This window comes from Scardinius erythrophthalmus (assembly GCF_964197995.2).
Source record: "Scardinius erythrophthalmus genome assembly, chromosome: 3".
NCBI classification, from domain to species: Eukaryota; Metazoa; Chordata; class Actinopteri; order Cypriniformes; family Leuciscidae; genus Scardinius; species Scardinius erythrophthalmus.
The window spans coordinates 48784131-48806900 of NC_138223.1; the positions used below are offsets into that span (position 1 = coordinate 48784131).

Here is a 22770-nt window from a genome sequence, read left to right on the forward strand (position 1 = left end):
GTGTCTGAGATATTTGGTTGCCCTGGTAACAAGCATGCATATATTCGTGAGTTTCCCGTTTCGAGATGAGACAAAATACGGCATTCACTGTTATGCACTTCTGCATCTGATCATTGCTTGTATTACCAGAACGAAAACATGTTGAGAGATCTGTTGATATGTGTGAGTTAAATACAAGTAATATAAATATACAAATCATTCCATGCTAAAGAAAAAACACTTTTTCTGGTGTTAGTACTTTTATTTCCATTTTTGTTTGACAAAATTGCAGTTTAGACCATTTTCATCTCTCATTTAGTTCGCATATTCACACTTTTTTCGAGATAGAGGGAGCAGCTAAATTACATTCTGTTCAAGCAACAAACAACTCCATTTCCAAACCATAAATTACAATTCAATTTGTGGACAAACATTTTTCGTACCCAGGTAAACACAAACTCGCTTGCAAACCCTTAAAGGGATAGTTCACCCAAAAATGAAAATTAGCCGTCAATCCATCCTAGGTGTTCTTTCAGACGAATGCAGTCGGAGTTATATTAAAAAATGTCCTGGCTCTTCCAAGCTTTATAATGGCAGTGAATGGCCGATTCTGTTTTGAAGTCCATAAAAGTGCATCTATCCATCTATCAATGCATCTTTTATGATGGATAGATGAACTTTGATGGACTTCAAAACAGAAACAGCCATTCACTGCCATTATAAAGCTTAGAAGAGCCTTTTTTATATAACTCAGATCGTATTTGTCATTTACACCTAGGATGGATTGACGGTGAGTAAATCATGGGCTTATTTTCATTTTTGGGTGAACTATCCCTTTAACACAAGCGCACACACACACACACATTCACTGTATGACACAGCGCCCTCTGCTGGTCACTGCTGGTAAACAAGGCTTCTCCAGTGTTCAGATTTCATTCTTAGTGTCAACTCATCAAACTGTCTGTATGCATTTACCAATATGGTAGTTTACCAACTTAATCTAGAATATTAAGTTTAAACGTTAAGTAAATATGTGATAAACGTTTGTTGTTACATGCTTAGTTCAAGTAAAACACTAAGATAAATCTAGAAATTTAGGACCAAACCGTGAAACTGAATTAGTAATAAGAAGTAATTTGTGCAACTTATTCACTAAATGCCCCATTACGTTGAAACACAAAAAACTACATTTGCAGGAATTACAGTGGCTCATTTCTGTCACAAATGATGCAGGACGCGTGTCGATTGTTGAATTATTACAAACAGAGATGAACAGAATGGAAATATAATGACAAATCGTCTTTCACATTGCAAAAAAAAACCGTTGGATCCCCATCAGTCAGTCATTTCTTGTTGTCTTTTCCTCTGATGCTGCACATTTTGGTTATAAAAGTAAAACTCGGTTTATTTCTGTCCTCTTGAATGTTTTCTGTGACCCCTGACCCTAATTAACATCTGTCAATCAAACTCAGAAACATATCTGTGCAGTGTCAAATACAGATCTTTGAAAATACAGTATTTGTATCATTAAAACATAATTCATTCAAATTGCAAGCAAACTTTAAAACCGTAAATATGGACCGTTTTGTGTGTGCATTTTATGTCTTAAAGGAATAGTTCACGCAAAAAATGTCATAATTTACTCACCCTAACGAAACAATACATATTTATTAAATGGAAAAGAGCTGCATGAACACATTATGTAGAAAACAAAAAGAGATCCTAATCCTACAGGTTTGTGAGTAAATGATGAGATAATGTTTACGTCTGGGTGAATTATCCCTTTATCTGCAATAGGAGTATTTATGAACAGCATTTTAAATAATAATAATAATAATAATAATAATAATAATTGGAATCATCATTCATTCATAATCTACAAACATATCTATCCTGATAGATAACATCCATGATCTAAACCTCACCCTGAAGAGATGAGGATGAGCGTCCAGTCGTCTTCTCCCAGAAGATCCAGTTCAGTGAGTCCAGTTGTCCCAGTTTGGCACTCGGATAGTGATGAAGTCCTCTTTCGCTATGATCGGTGTGTGACGTCTATCGTGACTGTGTAGTGTGAGAAAGAGAGAGACTGTCCAGAAGGAATACAGCAGTGAGCGCAGCTTCAAGAGGAGGCCAAAGGGGAAAGGTCAAGAGGTCAAAGTTCAGCTGATCACCAGGATGCCGAAGTATTTCTTCAGCTGCTCCAGAAAGACGAACGTCAGGACGGTGTGAGGGATCAAGCGGATCCCGGCCGGAACTAAACCCTGTCAGACGATTCACAAAACCATCAGTAAAGATTCAATTCTATTCACATTTATTTGTAAAGCGCTTTTCACAATACACATCGTTTCAAAGCAGCTTTACAGCAAATACACGAGTCCACAATACAATGTAGAGTCTGTTATCAGAGGAAACTGTCTAAGTTATGTGTTTCAGAAATAGGGCTGCACGATTAACCTTTATCGCATCGATATTGAGGTTTTAACTCCCGCAATAACCTAACCTCAGGAGTCTGAGGTTTTTTCCCCCGCCTCTGACATTTGAGTGACAAACCTATTAGCCAATCAAAATGGTCGAATCTCGCGTTCCTGGCTTGCTGGCCAATTAGAAATGGCAATGGAAAGTTACAAGGTTGTATGCAGTGCACCGGCTTTCTGGCAGCAGCAAAGCAGCTAACACACAACGTGTACCTCGAATTGTGCCAATAGAAAAAGCTTGTAACTGCGCAGAAATGTCCGAAGGCACTTCTTCGGTGACGGGAGAGGAAGCGGGGGAGCACTTGTACTTCAGCTGTTTGGACTTATTTTGGATTCGCGAAGAACGACGTGGAGCAAAAGAGTGCTAAAATATGTCGACGTGCCGTGGCCAGATCCAGAGGAAACACTACCAATCTATACCAGCATCTTAAAAATCACCACCGACGGCAGGGTTCCAGACTGCGACCAAAATGGTCGAATATGCGACCATTTTTTGAGAATGTGCGAGTTAAAATTTTATGTGGTCGCATTTGTGCGAGTGCATGGTCATGTAGCCTACTAAGTTAAATTCACGCATGAATTTTCTGCATTGAACTTGTTTTAGCGCCCGCCAAAGTGAATTTTTGTCCCGCCAAAGTCTTATTTGATCGGTGAGTAATGTAGATGAACTGCTGCGCTTGTGAGTGACAGGGCGCATGTTTAACTGAAAGAACGAGCAGAGAGAGAGAGAGCCGGTCGCGCGCGCGCTCTCTCTCTCTCTCTCTCTCTCTCTTCGGAGCCAGGCGAAAGTGTAGGCTAAACAAGACTTCACCGTCTCCAAACTAAGCGCTGTCTTGCTCTCTCTCCCTCGCACATATTAATCAAAATAAATCGACACGGTGATAAAAGGTCGGAAGACCAAAGTTTCATGTGGATCATTCGGAGATTTTTTTTTCCTGAATTATCGCTGGGTGTGAATTGTGCTAAATAAATTGAACTGAAAAGCGTTCCGGACATTTAACTGACAAAAAAAAAAAAAAAAAACTTTAAACGAAAAAAATATCCAGTGATGAAATGTTTTCTGTGTTGACACTGACAGAAATCTTGGATGTCCATGTCCTAACTGCTGGGATAATCACACAACGTGCATGACACGTCCAATTCGCGAACTAATGACTCCTTTGAACCGATTCATTTTAATGAATGGTTAAAACAACTGATCTTCCAACAGTGAACTCGGGACGGAGACGTCTGAATCGGTGTATAACTAATCAGTAACACTTTACAATAAGGTTATATTTATTACATAAATTACATAAAAAGTACAGTTTGCTTACTCAAGCTTTAAAATAAATAAAACCAAAAAAATCGAAAATCGCACCGCAATCGCAATATTTGTCAGAAAAACCGCAATTAGGTTTTTTCTCAAAATCGTGCAGCCCTATTCAGAAATGTCAAATATTAAATTCTGAAATATTTCAGAAATGTTAAATTAATTTTCAGAAATGAATTTAATTTAAACAAATTAATAATTGAATGCAGATATAATGAGCTCATTGATGTAATGAATACTTGTTTGTTAACTAATGATTATGACATTTAGAAAAGTGTAGCATGATCACAATGTTATTTTGAGAAATTAAGAAAAATAAAGCAAAACTGGTACCTTGTAGAAGGCGAGTGGTCCCAGTCTGGCGGTTTCAGACAGGCAGTGCATCACACCCTAATATACACAAACAAATATTACTAATTAGTGATAAACATAATGAAACTATGATCAGAGAGAGAGAGAGAGAGAAAGAGAGAGAGAGGGAAAACTCACTCTGTATTCTCCTTTGGAGTTCATTAATCTCGTCTTTATGACGTCCAGCGGCTGGCAGAGGAACGTCGCACAACCTCCCTGAACAGAGAAACATGACATGTGCAGTCAAAACAACATTCAACATTTCTCACATTATCACAGTTTATTCGCTATGGTTTAGAAAATGGTAATAAAATATGACAAGTTATCAGTTGATATTTCTCTGGTTTTGTCTATCCTTCTGTCAGACTGGCTCATAAATGAATAATGTTGAATATCTGTCAGCTGTTAAATTTAACTACACAATTAGATAATACCAGTTTAGCTCAACCAATTACCAAGCAATGCTTCATTTTGTTCAGTCTGAGGGTGAAAATGTCACATTAGCAATTAAAGAATAAACACTTCAGCAAAATGTGATCAGCTCAAAGTGTCAGAATCATTTTTGGTCCCAGATTTGTATAAATGTTTCTGGTAGTCACTGTATGAAGAATATTTGGGTATAATGTCATAGTTTATTTTATTTTGCTCTCCTCACTTACATAAATTAACTATAGTGTCCTGCACACACTAGTAAAAAAAATTTAAAAAATTATATCTGGTGTCTGAATACTTTTTGGTTTGACTGTGTGTGTGTGTATATAGTCCATCAACAGCCCTAAAGCTGTTCCTGGGTCCACATTTCATTCAGTAACATTAGGCAGTTTTGATTTATATGCTGTTTAATGTTAATGATCGCGTTATTTTACATTTGCATCTGCTTGCATATGAGATCGCATGTTTCTGCTGCTTCTCCTGTGTTTCGATCAGGAGATTGTCTTTCAGAAGATGTGTAATAGCGCCCCCTACCGTATAACAGTGAGAACACGGACATTTGGTGAGGAAAGAGTTAAAATGTAAAACAATTACACTTTTACAAGTAAATATAACCAACACTGTCCAATAACTATCAGTTATCACAAATATCCTATGATTGACCAATCAGAGGCTCCGGTACTCACAGCGATGAAGCTGGACAGGAAGTGTGTGAGTATGTTGTCTCCCATGAGTCCTGTGCCCAACACCAGCTGCTTGGCCTGATCGTAACATGCCAGCTGACACACACACACACACACACACACACACACACACACACACACACACACACACACACACACACACACGTTTAGCATCATTTCATCATCATAAACAGGTACATGCCCTCATCCTTCCCTCGTGGGTCAAAATGACCTGAAGCCCTAAAACTATACTTTTTTTTGTCCAGAAAGCTTACCGGTATTATATTTCATTCTGATAATATTTCTTTCTATTTTTTTTAATGCAATTTTTTTTTTAGGGACATTTTTTGTTATTTTATATGTTATCTTTAAATTACTAGATTGAATCAATATAAATAAATAGTAATTTAATAATTTAAGCACATTCCTCACATTCTTTCAACTTAAATTCAAAATAACTCAATTTCATGCCTAAACGTTTTAATTCAGCTCAAAATATCTTCCATTGGGTGTCTTTGCTGACCTCTTGTGGACTAATAATAATATAACATGATATTTCATGACTCTTGCCACTAGATGGCCTTATAGCTCTAGTCTATATGAGCAAAAGAGCCGTTTCCCCTGGGTCCTACAGTCACTTCAGTATTCATTCAGATACAACATGTAGACATTATAATATATTTTTTTGTTAAAATTTAGCATTTTTAGTTTGAATTTTGAGCATTTTTAGGTTTTTCTATGTGTACTGAAGCATTCCTCGCAGGGGGTCAAATTGACCCGCGAGGGAAGTACTAAATTTCAACCACAAAACTCCTCGAATCCATTATATTTATTTCTGTATTTGTGGTTCAAGTGTGACAAAAGTCATGGGGTCTTGGACTTCTCTGATGAACACTCAATTAAAAAAGTGAATGCAGTTCACAGTGCATTCAAGCGTTTAGGTATCCATCTGTGTGGGAATAAAACCACCCCCTGATAGACTTTAGACTCTTTAGGCACTTATTTTGGGGTAAATCTCAATTCTACAGAATTAATTGCATGTATTAAGGATAATCAGTAACAGATATTTGATATCCTCCCAGCATGCACTGCTCCCTCACCTGTCCGACAGTGACGAGAGCTCCTCTGCTGGACGCCATAGTGGCTCCTGAGAACAGCTTCCTGGTTCCCTCTGAGAGAAAAGCATGTTTAGAGAGAGACATTCACACATGTACAGAGGGTAATGACAGTCAGAGATCCAGGAGTGTGCTTTACCTTCCCGCCAGACCCTGAAGAGTCCGTCCAGCGCGTGTTTATAGCTGCGACACACACACAAATGATTCAGGTCAATCACATCATGACTGTCTGGAGTGTAAAGACTGTTTTTAGATCGAGACACACTCACTTTCTCCTCTGATCTGCAGGAAGCTTCATGTCGTTCTGCATCCTGAAGACATAAACAACATGAAGTAATCACCAGAAGACACACAGATTGAGCTAAAAAACACACACATCAGTAACACAAACCACTCAATACACACCGAACGTTCACCATGTCCGCTGGAGTCCCGATGAAGCCGCCGGTGAATCCTGCAGAGAAACACAGACTGTGAGGATATCGCAATATATTTTGATTTATATATGCATCAGGGTTATTATCGTTAACTAAAAATAAACATTTTCGTTACTTGAAATGAAATAAACATTAACAAAAAAATAAAATATGTAAAAAAAAACCCTTATTTTAATTTTGTATTGTTGTCATTTTTATTAGTTAAAAATAAATAAATACATATAAACAAAAATAAACAAAAATTACAAAAAAAAAAAACAAGACAAACTTTCAAATGAAAATCTAAAAATAAATAAAACTGAAATAAAAACTAATATACAATATTTACTTCATAATATATATAAACTATATATCGGTCGAATATACATAATGAAACTAACAAAAAGTTACAAAAACAAAATTACAACATTTTAAGCAAAACGAGTTCATATTTAATAAAAACTATAATAGTAAATGAACTACACTAAAATAACAGTTATGCATGCATTTATAAAATTTCATACAGCATGTTGTCTAAATAAGCTCAAGCAGTTTCTAAGTGAATTGCGAGCGATAAACACAATGGGTCTCTTGCACATTTACCACACTTTCAATTGCTGTAATTTTGCTCTATGAACCCACTACATTTCTCAAAACTGTTATGAACTTCTTATTACCAGACATCCTGAATATCACTATTCAGTCCCTTCAGCAAAAACTTTTCCCATAAATTTGTAAAACTGCAATTGTTAGGCTGAAGAAAAACAGCCTTGATTCTTCTGTGCTCAGGAACTACAAACCAATCTCTAATCAACCATGTCTTGGCAAAACAATTATAAAGAGAGTGTCCATACAGATTAATAACTCTCAACACCAATAAACTTAGAGAGATATTTCAGTCTGGCTTTCAGGCGAAGCACAGAAACAGTCTTGATTAGGGTTTTAAACGTTCTGAAAGTTATTTGGGACTCAGATCTAAAAGATTATGGATCAGCAAGTTTCCTGAGTGCTGCTTTTGACACTGTTGATCATGTGATTATACTCGACCGACTTCAGATCTGGGTCGGTCTATCAAGTCTGGGTCGGTCAGGCTTTACGTTGTGGTGTTCCTCAAGGCTCAGTTTTTTTGTCCCTTGTGGAATTACAAATGTAAGAATCTGTTTAAGATCTGTTGATCTTACATCCTTACAGAACATCACATAAAAAAACTATGGGGAAGTACATTGTATTTAGCATTAAAGATGACGACATCAGATGACTGATTCGGTTAAGCAAAGATTTTATCAAGCGGTTCCTGCCAGTCCTGTTCTCTTTATTGTAAGTCAAATGAGTCGGATTACTGAGACTCTCACCCTTTGTCTTTAATGGCTCTTAGTTCTTTGTATAGTTATGATTATTGTATTAGGACTAGTGACACTCTAGTCTAGAGTCTGGGGCGAGTTCCTATACCTGGATACATCATTTACATCCTTTCCTCTGGTCATTTTGAACTTTTAAAGTGTTCATCAGAGGGGTCCAAGACCCTAGGACTTTTTTGCACTTGAACCATGAATACACACATTTTATCTTTTTTTATGGATTCGAGGAGTTTTGTGGTGGAAATTGTAAAAAGTAAAAAATCCTTCCCTTGCGGGGTCAATTCAACCCCTTAGGAATGAATGGGATGCGAGGAATGCTTCAGTACACATAGAAAAATCTAAAAATGCTCAAAATTAAAACTAAAAATTATTTTATAATGTCTACATGCGTATCTAAATGCAAACTGAAGACAAACAGACTTTAGGACCCAGCGGAACAGCTCATTTGATCCATATAGAGATTTAAGGCCATCTAGTGGCTAGACTCATGAAATATCATGTTATATATTTTTTTCCGCAAGAGATCGGCAAAGTATAGAAGCTTGTTTCCACCACAAAAAAAAAAACAAAAAAAAAAAAAACCAGATAATTGCGACTTTTATCTCACAATTGCGAGTTTACATCTCGCAATTCTGACTTTATTTCTCAGAATTGCGAGATATTAAGTCAGAATTGCGTGAAATAAAGTCGCAATTGCGTGTTTTAAAGTCAGAATTGCGTGAAATAATGTCACAATTGTGTTATAAAGTCAGAATTCTGACTTTTTTTCTCGCAATTGCGACTTTATATCACGCAATTCTGACTTTATATCTCAGAATTCTGACTTTATATCGCAATTTGGAGATATAAAGTCAGAATTGCATGATATAAAGTTGCAATTGCGTGTTATAAAGTCAGAATTGTGAGATATAAACTATTCTAAGGTAAAAAAAAAAAAAAAAGTCCGTCTTTTTTTTTTCCCCTTAGAATTGGACTTTATATCTCACAATTCTGAGAAAAGATGTCAGAATTGCGAGATATAAAGTCAGAATTGCGTGAAAAAAAGTCAGAATTCTGACTTTATAAGACGCAATTGCGACTATATCTCGCAATTTTGACTTCATATCTCAGAATTCTGACTTTATTTCACGCAATTCTGAGAAATAAAGTCAGAATTGCGAGATGTAAACTCGCAATTGTGAGATAAAAAGTCGCAATTATCTTTTAAAATGTTTTATTCAGTGGCGGAAACAAGCTTCCATAGCAAAGACACCCAATGTGAGATATTTTGAGCTGAATTAAAAGGGTTATCCTTGAACTTGTGAGTTATTTTAAATTGAAGTTGAACGAATGTGAGGAATGTGCTTAAATTACTATTTATTTATTGATCAAATCTAGTAATTCAAAGGTAAATACAATAAAATAAAAATCTCCCCAAAAAAATTGCATAAAAAAGAAAGAAAAATATAAATCAAAATGACGTAAAATACGTTTTCTGGACAAAAAAAAAAAAAGTATAATTTTAGGGCTTCGGGTCATTTTGACCCGCGAGGGAAAGATGTGTTACAAAGTGCGAGGGAAGGATGAAGGTTGAGGTCGTCAGCCAAGTTCTTATTCTCTATTTCTAAGCACTGCCTCCTTAAATCTATATAAACTACAATGTGACATACAACTGACTCTTCTGCTCATTACCTCTGAGTTTCCTTCCTCTAATATTTAACCAATACATGCTTAATAGGCTCATTAAATGCCATATTTAATTTCACCAGTATGCAGATGACACTCAACTCTATCTTTCACTTGCACCAGATTCCCACAATGCAATTTTCACCGAACTGTCCTGCATAGATTAGAGAGCATAACATTGTTGATGTCTCAGAGCTACAGCTAAACACAGATAAGACAGAGGTGCTTGTTATCGGTAATGACGCGCGGCGAACATCTATTGCTCCATATCTTGACTCTTTATCACTAACAGCCAGGAATCAGGTCAGGAACTTGGGAATCGTGATTGACATGACCTCAGTTTTAAAAAAACATCATATTATCACCTCAGACATATCCACAGTACGTGACTTTCTCTCCCCTTCTGACAGTGAGACACTCGTTCATGCATTTGTTACGTCTAGACTTGATAACTGCAATAGTGTTTTTGCTGGGTTACCAAAGAGCTCTCTCTATTAAACACTAAAAAGAGTTCAGACCGCATCTGCACGAATGCGAACTCGCTCTAAAACTAGAGTCACATTACTCACAACACTCAGATCCCTTCACTGGCTGGCTGTGTCCTTCAGAACTGAATCCAAGATCCTCTTACTTCTAGTAAAATGTAAGTTCACTTTTCATTTATTACTTAAAGCTCATTTGAAGTTCTTCGATACCACATCAAAAACTACTAGCCTAACTGATAAAATAAAAACAAATAATGTAATAAAACAAATTACAAGCAGAGATGAATGCTAAAGTCTAACGGTAGTATTCAGGAACAGTAAATTACTAATTAAGCCTAAATGTAATATAACACAATGTAATATTTATTCATGTAGAAATTAATATCTTTGTTAAAGCTGCATTTTGTTGTTTTATTAACATTAATGACACGGACAACAGCAGGATTATTTGGTGTGTGCTGTCACTTTAAGACTGAATAAACTCTTTCTCAACTGTTTACTTATGACACACGCTAACCAAGAGAATACTTGCCGTGACGGGTATTCAGACATCATTGTGTGTTTATGTGCCCGTTCATGTTTATCTCTCTCTCTCTCTCTCTCTCTGTGTGGTAATTTGTTGGCTGTACCAAATTAAAAAGCTTTTTATTATCTTTTTTTTCTTTTCTGTGAATGTACTTCTCTTCTGTAAAGCACTTTGTAAAAGTTGCTACATAAATAAAGCTTCAGGATCTTACTTCTAAATCTAGTTATGATCGCATCTCATCATAAGGTGATCACTGGTGTGTGATTGTGTGCTGGTGTGTGTGTTCACCTCCAAACGCGCCCAGCAGGACTTTCTGGTAGAAAGGCATGGGTCCCTGACTGCCGCTGCCCATCATGTCTCGCACCGTCTCGTAGATGGCGAACCGCGTCAGAGAATACGACATCTGCAGAGAGACACGCGTGTATCATCTGTGTTAGAGAGGTTTAGCCTGTACACACTAACATTACTCTTAAGCCCTTAATCTCACACTTAACCATGAGAGATTTCACACTTTACACTGAAGATCCTGAGTTTCATGAATAAACACAGACTGGGAACATGAACGGCTTCTCTACAGGATCACAGACGGGAAATAATGTGGAGGAGTTTCATAATGGTTGACTATACGGAAACATGTGTAATCCAACACTTCATAATGGCCACTTTCACAAAGTTAAGTCACTGGACTAATGTTTCTCACAACCACAGCTTCTCTTCTAGGAGTTTTACACCTATAGTTTTGTTGTATAGCTATTGTTATCATTCACACGCAGCACTGAAACACCTTGAAACTCTGTCATTTTACCAGATCTGCATCTGAATTACACTTATTATTCGTTTGAAAAAATGTTGGGCAAAATGTGTTAGTGAATGTGTCATTCTGGTGAGTATTGCATGTCGTTTATTTGAAAGCTCGACTTCCTCACCATTGTTCAGGCTTTCTGCACTGTCACGGTGAACGTTCATGCCGTTCTGTAGATCTGTTCTGTTGATAAAGATGACGTCCTCACTATCGTTCTGCACTGTCACAGTGAACGTTCATAACTCAGTTTTGTTTTGTCATCTGCATCTTTGGCAGCATTTTTTCCAAAACTCAGGCAAACCAAGCAGATTTTCAGTAAATAAACGAAGTTAATTAATTTGTGTCCGCTTCTTTACCACTCAAACTCTTTGAGTTTTACATCAGTGTCTAAAGCTCGTTCGAACCACTGTATTATCCTGATCACATGACCCCTCTCTCTCTCTCTCTCTCTCTCTCTCTCTCTCTCTCTCTCTCTCTCTCTCTCAAAAATACATTCATATTGCCAAAGCATGAAAACAACATATAATGATTTACAACATTTTGTACAGAAAATAATAATAATTCAATAAAAATAATAAATAAAAATAGTAAAACAGTTTATGAACAACTTAGAATTCAGTGTATAAATGTTTGTGTGTTTGTTTTGTGTACGAGCGTGTGTGTGTGTGTGTGTGAGCGCATCACTGAATAGTCGTCAACGCTCTCTTTTTGTGACAGGCATCGATGTATCTTGCCGCTAGTGCCATACAATCTCTTTTTTCACCTAATAGGTGTTGGAATTGTGTTTTGTTGTTCAATTTTAGGAAGTTAGGGCAAAGTTTTTCAAATTGTGTGTAGAAGTCCCTCTAATGTCCTCATAGTTGGGACAGCTGGTGAGGAAGTGTTGCTCTGTCTCCACCTCTCCCTGGGCACAGTACGGGCAGAGGCGTCTCTCTCGGGGCAGCCAGCTCTGCCTGTATCTGCCCGTCTCCACAGTCAGGCTGTGGTTGCTCAGTCTGTACCTCGTCATTCTTCTTCTGAGTGAGCAGTCCTTCACTGCACTCAGGTATTCTGCGGTTGTGTAGTCTCTGTTTAGGGCCAAATAACATTCTAGTTTACTCTGTTTTTGTGTTGTTTGAGTCCAGTAGGTCAGGTAATGCTCTCGCTGAGCTTTTATAATGTGGTTGGGCCGGATTGTGTGGATGAGGGTGTCAGTGTCCTGAGGCTGATTAGTGTTAGTGGTGTTAGTCTGTGTGTGGAGCCTCAGGACCAGCTGAATGAGCGGGCTCTTCTCAGGGTTCATCTCATGGTTCTTAAGGGCTTTATAATGATAAGAGTTGGGGTCACTCATTTTTAGATGTTTCCAAAATTTGATGGCTCGTTTCTCCACATGCATTAGGAGAGGATATTGGCCTAATTCTGCCCTGCATGCGTTGTTCGGCGTGTTCCTCTGTACTCTCAGGATACTCTTACAGAACTCGGCATGCAGGGTTTCTATCGGATTTTTGTCCCATTTGTCGAATTGGTGATTTAGGAGAGGACCCCAAACTTCACTGCCATATAATGCAATTGGTTCTATGACTGATTGGAATATTTTGAGCCAGATTCTGATTGGTATTTCAATTTGGATAGATTTTTTGATGGCATAGAAGGCCCTTCTTGCTTTCTCTTTCAGTTCATTCACGGCCAAATTAAGGTTTCCATTTGCACTTATCTTCAGCCCGAGGTATGTGTAGCTTGTGACATGATCAAGTTTGGTCATACCAAGGGTGAACTTGTGTCCCTTTCCCTGACATCTGGGTCTTTTCTGAAACGTTATTACTTTAGTTTTGGTTGGGTTGACGGTCAGGGCCCAGGTCTGACAGAACTGATGCAGGGTGTCCAGGTTCTGCTGTAGACCCTCTTCTGTTGGAGACAGCAGGACCAGATCATCCGCATACAGCAGGAGCTTTATAGAGGAGTCGTGAAGTGTGAGGCCAGGAGCTGCCGATTCTTCCAGGAGTTTTGCCAGTTCATTAATGTAGATGTTGAAGAGGGTCGGTGATAGTGGGCAGCCCTGTCTCACACCCCGCCCTTGAGTGAAGAACTCGGTTTGTTTATTGCCAATTTTAATTGCACATTGATTGTTTGAGTACATTGTTTTTATAATGTTGTATGTTTTGCCCCCAATACCTGATTCTAGAAGTTTAGAAAGAAGGCCTTCGTGCCAAATCGAATCAAAGGCCTTCTGGAAGTCTACAAAGCAGGCGAATATTTTGGTTTTGTTTTGGTTGATGTATTTATCGATCAGGGTATGCAGGGTGAATATATGGTCTGATGTTCTAAAATTTGGTAGGAATCCGATCTGGCTTTTGCTCAGGACACTGTGCTCTGTGAGGAAGTGGACGAGTCTCGTGTTGATGATGCTGCAGAACAGCTTCCCCAGATTGCTGCTCACACAGATGCCTCTGTAATTGTTGGGGTCTGATGTGTCTCCACTCTTGAATATGGGCGTTATGAGTCCTCTATTCCAGGTGTCAGGGAAATGGCCAACACTCAGAACCAAGTTGAACAGTTTCATGATAGCCAATTTGAATTTGGGGTTTATATTTTTCAGCATCTCGTTAAGGATGCCGTCTGGTCCTCTTGCCTTTTTTGTTGGCAGAGCCTGTATTTTATCCATCAGCTCTTCTTCTGTGATTGGGTAGTCTAGTGGATTTTGGTGTTTGCCAATTATGTTTTCTATATGGTTTAATTTTTCATATATTTGTGTTTGTTTTATATTCATGTCTAATTTGCTATAAAGTTGTTCAAAGTGATTTTTCCAAGTGTCTCCGTCTTGTATTGTAATTTATTCATGTTTCTTATTGTTTAGGTGATTCCAGTTGTCCCAGAAACTGTTTGATTGGACAGAATCTTCAATAGTTTTGAGCTGATTTTGGATGTACTGTTCTTTCTTCTTTCTGAGTGTGTTTTTATATGTTTTAAGCTCCTCACAATAATGAAGACGTAAATCTGAATTGTCTGGTTGTCTGTGTTTTTGGTTTGCAAGCTGTCTTAAATTTTTCTTTACTCTTTTACAATCCGAATCAAACCATTTTTCATTCTTTTGTTTTTGCTTATGGTTTTTCTTAGTGGTTTTAAGATTAGATATTGTTGCCAGATAATCAAATATGTAATTTATGTTTTCTACAGCCAGATTTACGCCATCTTCATTATGAGGATAATCATAATCTATGAAGTTATCCATGAGAAAGCACACTTGGGGGTGGTCGAGTGCGGTCAGGTATTGTTCAGTGCTGTTTTGAGCCCATCTGTAGATGTTTTGGATGTTGTACAGCTTACTGGGTTGTGGGTGTATGTTAGTATTTTCTTCCCTTTTTAGATACAGAGTAATTTGGCTGTGATCTGATAGGGGTGTTAGTGGTTTGACCGTGAATGCTCTGAAAGAGAATATATCTAAGTCTGTGATCATGTAGTCAACTGTTGAGCAACCATGAGATGAGCTGTAGGTGTATCTCCCTAGAGCAGGGTTCACCAATCTCGGTCCTGGAGGGCCGCTGTCCTGCAGAGTTTAGCTCCAACCCCAATTAAACACACCTGAACCAGCTAATCAAGGTCTCACTAGGCATACTAGAAACTTTCAAACAGGTGTGTTGGAGCTGGTTGGAGCTAAACTCTGCAGGACAGCGGCCCTCCAGGACCGAGATTGGTGAACCCTGCCCTAGAGAGTCCCCTCTCGCCCTGCCGTTGACGAGGTACAGACCGAGGCTTCGACAGAGCTCAAGTAGAAGCCTGCCGGTTTTATTCACCTGAGCATCAGAGTTAGTCCTTGAAAAGTTAACACTGTTTTGCTGAAAGCTCTGTCCAAATATATAATTATTCCCGTTGTCTGTGGTGTAGTCGGGTAGGGATCCTGTTCTGGCGTTGAGATCCCCACACATCAGCACACTTCCCTGGGCCTGGAAGTGGTTGATTTGGCTGTGGAGGGTCTCAAAGATGTTCTCGTTATAGTAAGGAGATTCAGAGGGAGGAATATAAAGAGCACATAAGAATATATCTTTTGTAGTTTGACTGAGCTGTTTATTGATTTTGAGCCAGATATGAGATTCTTCTTTTTTGATTAATTGGATGTACTTATCAATTTCAAGTTTGTGCCAGATTATGATCTCTCTCTCTCTCTCTCTCTCTCTCTCTCTCTCTCTCTCTCTCTCTCTCTCTCTCTCTCTCACGGAAAAAAAACACATTCAATTCAAGGCAAAGGCTGTCTGTGGGAAAGTGGCTGGTGACATTTCGTGTCTCCAGTTTCACAGGCGTTCAGTTTTCCCAGAATTCCCCCCGCCGGATATGAAAGGTATTGGGATCTGACCTGTCTGCAGAGGGAAGCGCTGAGGCCGTTGTAGAGCGCCAGCACACCGTCGCTCTTCACCACGTGCATCGCCATGCCAACCATCCTCATCTTCACTTCCTGCTGCGTCTGCAGGTGCACCTGTTCAACATCATCATCATCATCATCTTCGTCACCACAAAAAACAACAACAAACAGCATTTTCCTTCACATGGAAATGAAACGGACACAAAATACAATACAAAATGAAACAAAAACACACACAACACAAAACAGTAGAGCGTTGGCGCTTGCAAAGCCAAGGTCTTGGGTTCGATTCCCAGTGAAAGCAAGAACTGATAACAATGTAAAATGTGGACCTTGAAATGCAATGTAATTTGTTTTGGATAAAAGTGTCTGCTAAATGTAAGTGTTAAACAGATTTTGTGTCTGGTTTAAAATATACAGCCTATATAAATGAGTCAGTTGAGTGATGTGTGTGTGTGTGTGTGTGTGTGTGTGTGTGTGTGTGTGTGTGTGTGTGTGTGTGTGTGTGTTTTATGTATGTTTTTCTCTTCTGTTCACCAAGCCTGCATTTATCTTTATCAGAAATACATTAAAAACAGTATTATTGTGAAATATTACTGCACTGTTTTCTATGTGAATATACAGTAAAGTGTAATGTATTCCTGTGGTCAAAGCTGAATTCAGCATCATTACTCCAGTCTTCAGTGTCACGTGATCCTTCAGAAATCACTCTAATATGATGATCTGATGATCAAGACACATTTATGATTATTATCAGTGTTGAAAACAGTTGCACTGCTTCATATTTTTGTGGAAACCGTGATACTTTTTATTTTTCAGGATTGTTTAATGAATAGAAAGTTCAAAAGAACAGCATTTATTTAAAATAGAATATTTTGTAACATTATAAATGTATTTGTCACTTTTGGTAAATTTAATGTATCCTTGCGGTCAATAAAAGTGTGTAATTTTCAGAAAAAAATAAAAAATTAAATTAAATTATATATATTTATGCATAGTAAATATTATCTATCCAAATAGACACACAGTTCCTGTTATACTGATGTTGAGTTCAAGTGTGTAAAATGTGCAACAATGTTCTCATTCAAGCATTACATAAATACCTGCACAACACGCAACAGGTTATTACAAAACCTCTCTCTCTCTCTCTCTCTCTCACACACACACACACACACACACACACACACACCCACAGGGTTTGAATAGTGGCCAACAATAACTTCACATTTCATTCTGCTCAAAGATGTTCTTTGTTATTGTATACAGTTTAATAACGCCACTGTAACTCTAAAGCGAGAGAACAGGAGTTTTACAGGTCAGCGATAAACAGAAGATCAAGTGTGCAGAATGTAGAGGGGAAATATTACAATATCAATATTTACAGAAATGTGTTTGCAACTTGTATCAACCTGTTTTACCTGTTTATTCGCAGACCATTAAAACTTTATAATACGATTCCATTAGTTCACATTAATGCAATACTAACATTAACAATGAGCAATTCATGTGTTATTGCACTTATTAATCTTTATTCATATCAGTTCATAAACATATAACTGTATCTGTAATGTCAGCTGTGGTCCGTTAAATAATATTATCAGATACAACTTCTGATTTTAATAATTTACTAGTAAATGTCAATAATGTTTTTCATCGTTAGTTCGTGTTCACTAACGTAGTTTACTAATGTTACCAAACGAAAGCGTTTGCAGATGATTTATAAAGGTCAAAGGTCACGCTCAGATTGGACTCACGCTGTCTCTCTTTAAACACACAGTTGTCTGAAGGGTAACCGGGTCAAGCACCACTTCTGAACTCACAACACACTGTTTTAAACTTCAGCCAGTGTGTGTGTGTGTGTGTGTGTGTGTGTTTGTTTGAAGGGCACTTATCTGTGGCTTTTGTTTGGTTTTAGTGAATAGCAGACAATCTGAGATCATTCAGCCTGTTATCTTCTCAAACACACGAGAGCCCTCAGAAGATCTGAGACGGAGAAATGACGGATTGCTCAATAAATAAACTCAATAAACTCGCTCTCCCTCTTTAAATTCATTCATTCGTGTTTCATTCATTGCCGGTGCTTTCCAGCCACCTGATACTTTCCTCTGTGAAACTGAGGGAAAAACACACAGTAAAACTACAGTCTTATGGAGCAGACACACACACACACACTGAAGGTCAAAGCAAGACTAGATACTCAAAGTTCAGCAAACCGGACTCAACTGGACACACACAGATGGCAGACATGTGCCGATCTCACACGTGTGCGACTCATGACGAATCTGGACAAAAGCATGCATGAACACACACACACACACACACACACACACTGATAGTGAATGAACACTTCCTGTCCCATAAAGCAGCGAGAGCTGATCCTAAAATACCACTGGCCTTTAATATAAAAGTACAGCATGCAGAACATTTACAGCCTTTCATTCCCACTGTGTGTGTGAAATACTTCAGTACAGTTCTGGAAAACAATTAACACACACATCCAACTCTATTATAAGCCTCACATCCATTACAAGAACAACGGAGAAACTCGAGCGTGAGCGTCTGTGAACTACAACACCGTATTTAAACGCCCTTCAACAGTTTCAGGAAGTTTTTGGGAGTCGGACTGACATCCGTCCTGTTATAATGTGATCACACACACACACACATTCTTCTGGTTTAGTCACACACGACATCACATGAGGACAATAAACTGATCCCAAATCAGACCTCAGACTATTGGCATCTGCCTGTCAATGATTTAACTGAAGTGCAGGATGAATTTAGTCACTATATTTATATAATTCATTTAAATACTTTTCATTTAACCTAAATATGTAGAAAATTGCTTTGATAAAAAAAAGTCAAACAAACACTTATTTTACACAAAATTAAATTAAAAATGTATATCATAATTTTGACAAGGTTGTCAGTAGATTTGGGAAAGACAAAATTATTTCAAGGATTATTATGTAGATATTGTTAAAATGGTCAAATATTAACCGATTTATCAGACCTAACATCTTCACAAGGTTTTACATAGATTTTGCAATAAATAAGCATTTATATGTTGATAGTGTTAAAATGGCCAAATATTATGTGATTTATTGAATGTAAAATGTTTGTTACAATTCGGCAAATTGTTAAAATGGCCAAATATTACAGTTGTTAAATATTCATTAGCATCTAACAAGGCTGTCAGTAGATTTTGGGACAAAATACTTGCATTATACTGATAGAGTGACCAAATATTATCTGATGATATTTGGTAAATTATGTTGGCAAATATTGGATCTGAAAAACTACAAGTAGCCTATTGTGTCCATAGTGTTAAAATGGCCAAAGATTATCCAAATGATCAGATATAAGCTATAAACAAACATTCATTGCAATTAGACAAGTGTGTGTCGGTAGATTCTGGAACACACACACTTATTTACAATGACCAAATATTGTCTGATTTATCTGACGTTAAACATTCAGTAAATATTTTAGAACAGACTAGCAGAATTATGTTAATAGTTTTAAAATGGTCAGTCTGGCCGGTGTTTTCGGGCTCTCAATATGTTTAAATATCAATTATCAAAATGAGGAAACTATGCACAGTTTTCTCTTCAAAGCCACACACAAGTCATGTGCTCCTCTGGGGATGAAGATTAGACCGATTATCTGTCATTCTACCTTAACTAACCATCCACACACACACACACACACACACACACACACACACACACTCACCTTGATCAGGTCCAGCGGGTGCGTGCAGCAAGCGGCTCCACACGACGCGATCCCACCGAAATACCAGCGCGACATGCGTTTCTCCGCCATCATCTCTCCGGTCCCCGTTAACTTCTCTTCTCTCGTGCTGGTTGCGAGCGACGCGTCCCGTGCTGCGCGTTGCTGCGTGCGTGGATGATCTCGCTAATCTTCCGCGAGGTCAAGAACGGAACGGTGATGTTTCCGATGTGCTCGAGACATGCCGAGTGCGTGACCGGTGCGCGCGGACAAACAAAGCGTCGCAAAGTTCACGAGCAGCCAATTGCTCGCGAGGAATCTGGAACGGCCTCCCGGTGCGCCAGATCCTCCTACTGGCACACACACATTACAAACGCACAAAAAAAGAGAGAGAAAGAAACATCAATCCGAGTGTTCGGTGTTCATTGAGAACGAGGGCTGGACTCTTAAAGGGACAGTAGCCGCTGAGAGGACGCATGGACTCGGGAGCGCGCTGAGTTACTGCACTGTCACTTTAAGACGAGGCCCTTCCTCATTCACGCGCAACTTCTAGAGCAGGAGTGGAGCCACTGCATTGGCACAATAGAGTTGCAATAGTGTTGTGTAAAATGTTTAGTGGGCCAGTAAACGTTTGTTCTTGAGACATGGCTGACTGACTGCTTGAATGACTGTATCTCTATAAAATGTCCATTTGTTATGTAGGCCTATTACCATATAGGCTGTCTAAAAAATCAGGTAAATAAATTAATCAATAAACATCAATTAATAAATATATAATCATTAATTATACTAAGCATTGGGAAAAAAAAGACTAACAAAAGCAATATGTGAGACTGTTATGCAACAACAACAAAACAATAAACGGAGACATGGCTGACTGAATGTAAAATGTCAATTTATAATGTAGGGTAGGCCATATATTTACCATATAATATTAATTGTTTTAACATATAGTAAAAAAAAAACATATAATTTACCATCTATTACCATATAATATTTATCGTCTGTCTAAAAGTCAAGTACTTTAACATTGAAAGGTTAACCTGACAATCTAAAGTCTCTTTATCAGCTGCCAGTTCCATGAAGAAAACATTTCTTTATTATTATTATTATTATTATTATTATTATTATTTGCTTAAGGGATTTGTTGCCATCAGAACTCCGATTTCAGGTGGCGAAACCATGCACAAAATATATAACATATCCATAAACTAGTCAATAATTACATATAATTATTAATATTTAACTGAGACCTTTATACTCTTTTTGTGCTTGTATAATAATTAACGTAAAATCTAAATCAAAGACAACGACAAACTGAAAAGAAATGCTGAAAAGAAAAAATAATAGAAGTTTATTTCTGTTTAAATACAAATGTATAAAATACTGTACTATGAGATCTTGCGCTTGACTGTCATCTTGTGGACATTTGCAGTACTTCAGTTACTGCGGCTGAAACGCTTGAAGTCTTTTGGCTTTTAGTACGTTTACTGTTATCTACGGTTATCTAAGCTAGTTTCTGCCACAGAATAAAAAATAAAAAAAGTGATTGCAACTTTGTATTCAGACTTTTTTTATTTCTCAGAATTGCATGTTTATTTTTTGCTATTCTAACATAACTCACAATTAGTAGGTATAAAGTCAGAATTGCATGATATAAAGTCGCAGCTGCAAGTTTATACTTCGCAATTCTGACTTTAAAACATGCAATTGCAACTTTATATCACGCAATTACAGGCAATACTGACTTTATACCTCGAAATTCTGAGAAAAAAGTCCGAATTGCGAGATGTAAACTCACAATTGTGAGATTCTGTGGTGGAAACAAACCTCTATAGTTATCCATAAGCTAGTTTGCTCCAAAACAATGACACAATTCGCATTTAGAAGATGTAAGTAATTATAACTTCCGCCAGTCTCTCACTTCCGCCAATAGGGATCAATGAATTTGATATCACTCTGCACTTCTGCTTCTTATCAAATTTTCTGTCCAATCAGATGCTCTCCAGAATCTGAAGCTCCGCCCCCTTCACTATAAATGAATGCAGAAGCTGTAGCTAAAATCGGTCAGTTGTTCACACATTTACTGAAAGGCACATAATGCACTATATAGGGGATAGAGAACGATTCAGACAGTGTAAATATGATTTCCACCGGGGCGAATGAAGGTTTCATGTTAGTGTCACGTGAATCTCCGCAGCTCCGATCTAGAGACACGATACACAGATCTGATCCTATGAGCGAGTCACCGTGGACCAGAAAACATATCGGATCCATTTGAATTCAACACAAAATGATGTATTTTAAAGTGATATGGATGAGAAACGGTTAGTAGGAAAACTGCGGCTTTACTGAGCTCAACAGCTCTGTGATATATTGAAATGCTATTGGCTAATTTAAAAAAGGGAGGAGCTGCTCAATATGTCCCGCCCCTTCTTTTCAGGGGAAATTACGTCAACGCACTAAATAATGCTGGAATTGTCAAGACACTTCATCGGGCCTATAAATCCCTCCTCATCAATAATGTTCCTGCTTAAACCACCAAGGGTTTGAAATGAACCCCGTTCAGAACTAACAGACCCTTCACTCTCTCCTGGTGTCTCTGAAGTGTTGATGTTTCTGCATTCCTCCTCCTCTCGTGACGGATGATTCTGAAGGAGTTCTATGGAACACAAGCTCATATTCCACTGTGATGACATCATCGGGCTCACAGTGGACACTGTGTCTATTGTCCCTGCGCTGTATTCTGCTATTGTGTTGTGTGATTTTCTGCCAACGCATGTTGTCAACACACATCAACATGTACATGTGCACATAGTCAGTCTATATTATTACATGAGGTTTATTAGACAAATAATGCACAGTAACACATCAATAAATAAATCACATGAGATATAATCATTAATTATACTGAGCATTGGAAAAAAGACAAACAAAAACAATATGCGAGACTGTTATGCAACAACAACAGCAAAAAAAAAAAGAAAAAAAAAAGAGTAAACTAATTACAGAACTTAAATTGACCTCCTATAAAAGATTCATTAGAAATCAAAATAATCGCTAAAGGCTTTATGAACAGTAAATGTACCCAAATTCAGTCTATGAAG

At 37.9% G+C, this 22770-nt stretch overlaps 1 protein-coding gene across 3 annotated transcripts; it reads right to left on the reverse strand.

Annotated features, from left to right (window-relative positions):
* Nucleotides 1–233: 233 nt before the first annotated feature.
* Nucleotides 234–20085, reverse strand: slc25a10b (solute carrier family 25 member 10b). Of its 3 annotated transcripts, XM_081361183.1 has the most exons (13): nucleotides 19667–20085; nucleotides 15926–16045; nucleotides 11085–11199; nucleotides 6752–6800; nucleotides 6616–6657; nucleotides 6486–6529; nucleotides 6332–6402; nucleotides 5235–5327; nucleotides 4255–4332; nucleotides 4099–4155; nucleotides 2151–2240; nucleotides 1905–2065; nucleotides 234–1767 (listed from the first exon to the last, which is right to left on the reverse strand). In XM_081361183.1, exons 1-12 carry the CDS (start codon nucleotides 19757–19759, stop codon nucleotides 2012–2014), a joined length of 906 nt encoding a protein of 301 aa, XP_081217309.1. In that variant the 5' UTR covers nucleotides 19760–20085; the 3' UTR covers nucleotides 234–1767; nucleotides 1905–2011. The 3 variants fall into 3 exon arrangements, with proteins under 3 accessions (XP_081217309.1, XP_081217310.1, XP_081217311.1); XM_081361184.1 differs by having other exon boundaries at nucleotides 234–2240; nucleotides 19667–20066; XM_081361185.1 differs by lacking the exons at nucleotides 234–1767; nucleotides 1905–2065 and having other exon boundaries at nucleotides 2217–2240; nucleotides 4099–4178; nucleotides 19667–20067.
* Between the last annotated feature and the right edge of the window lie 2685 nt (nucleotides 20086–22770).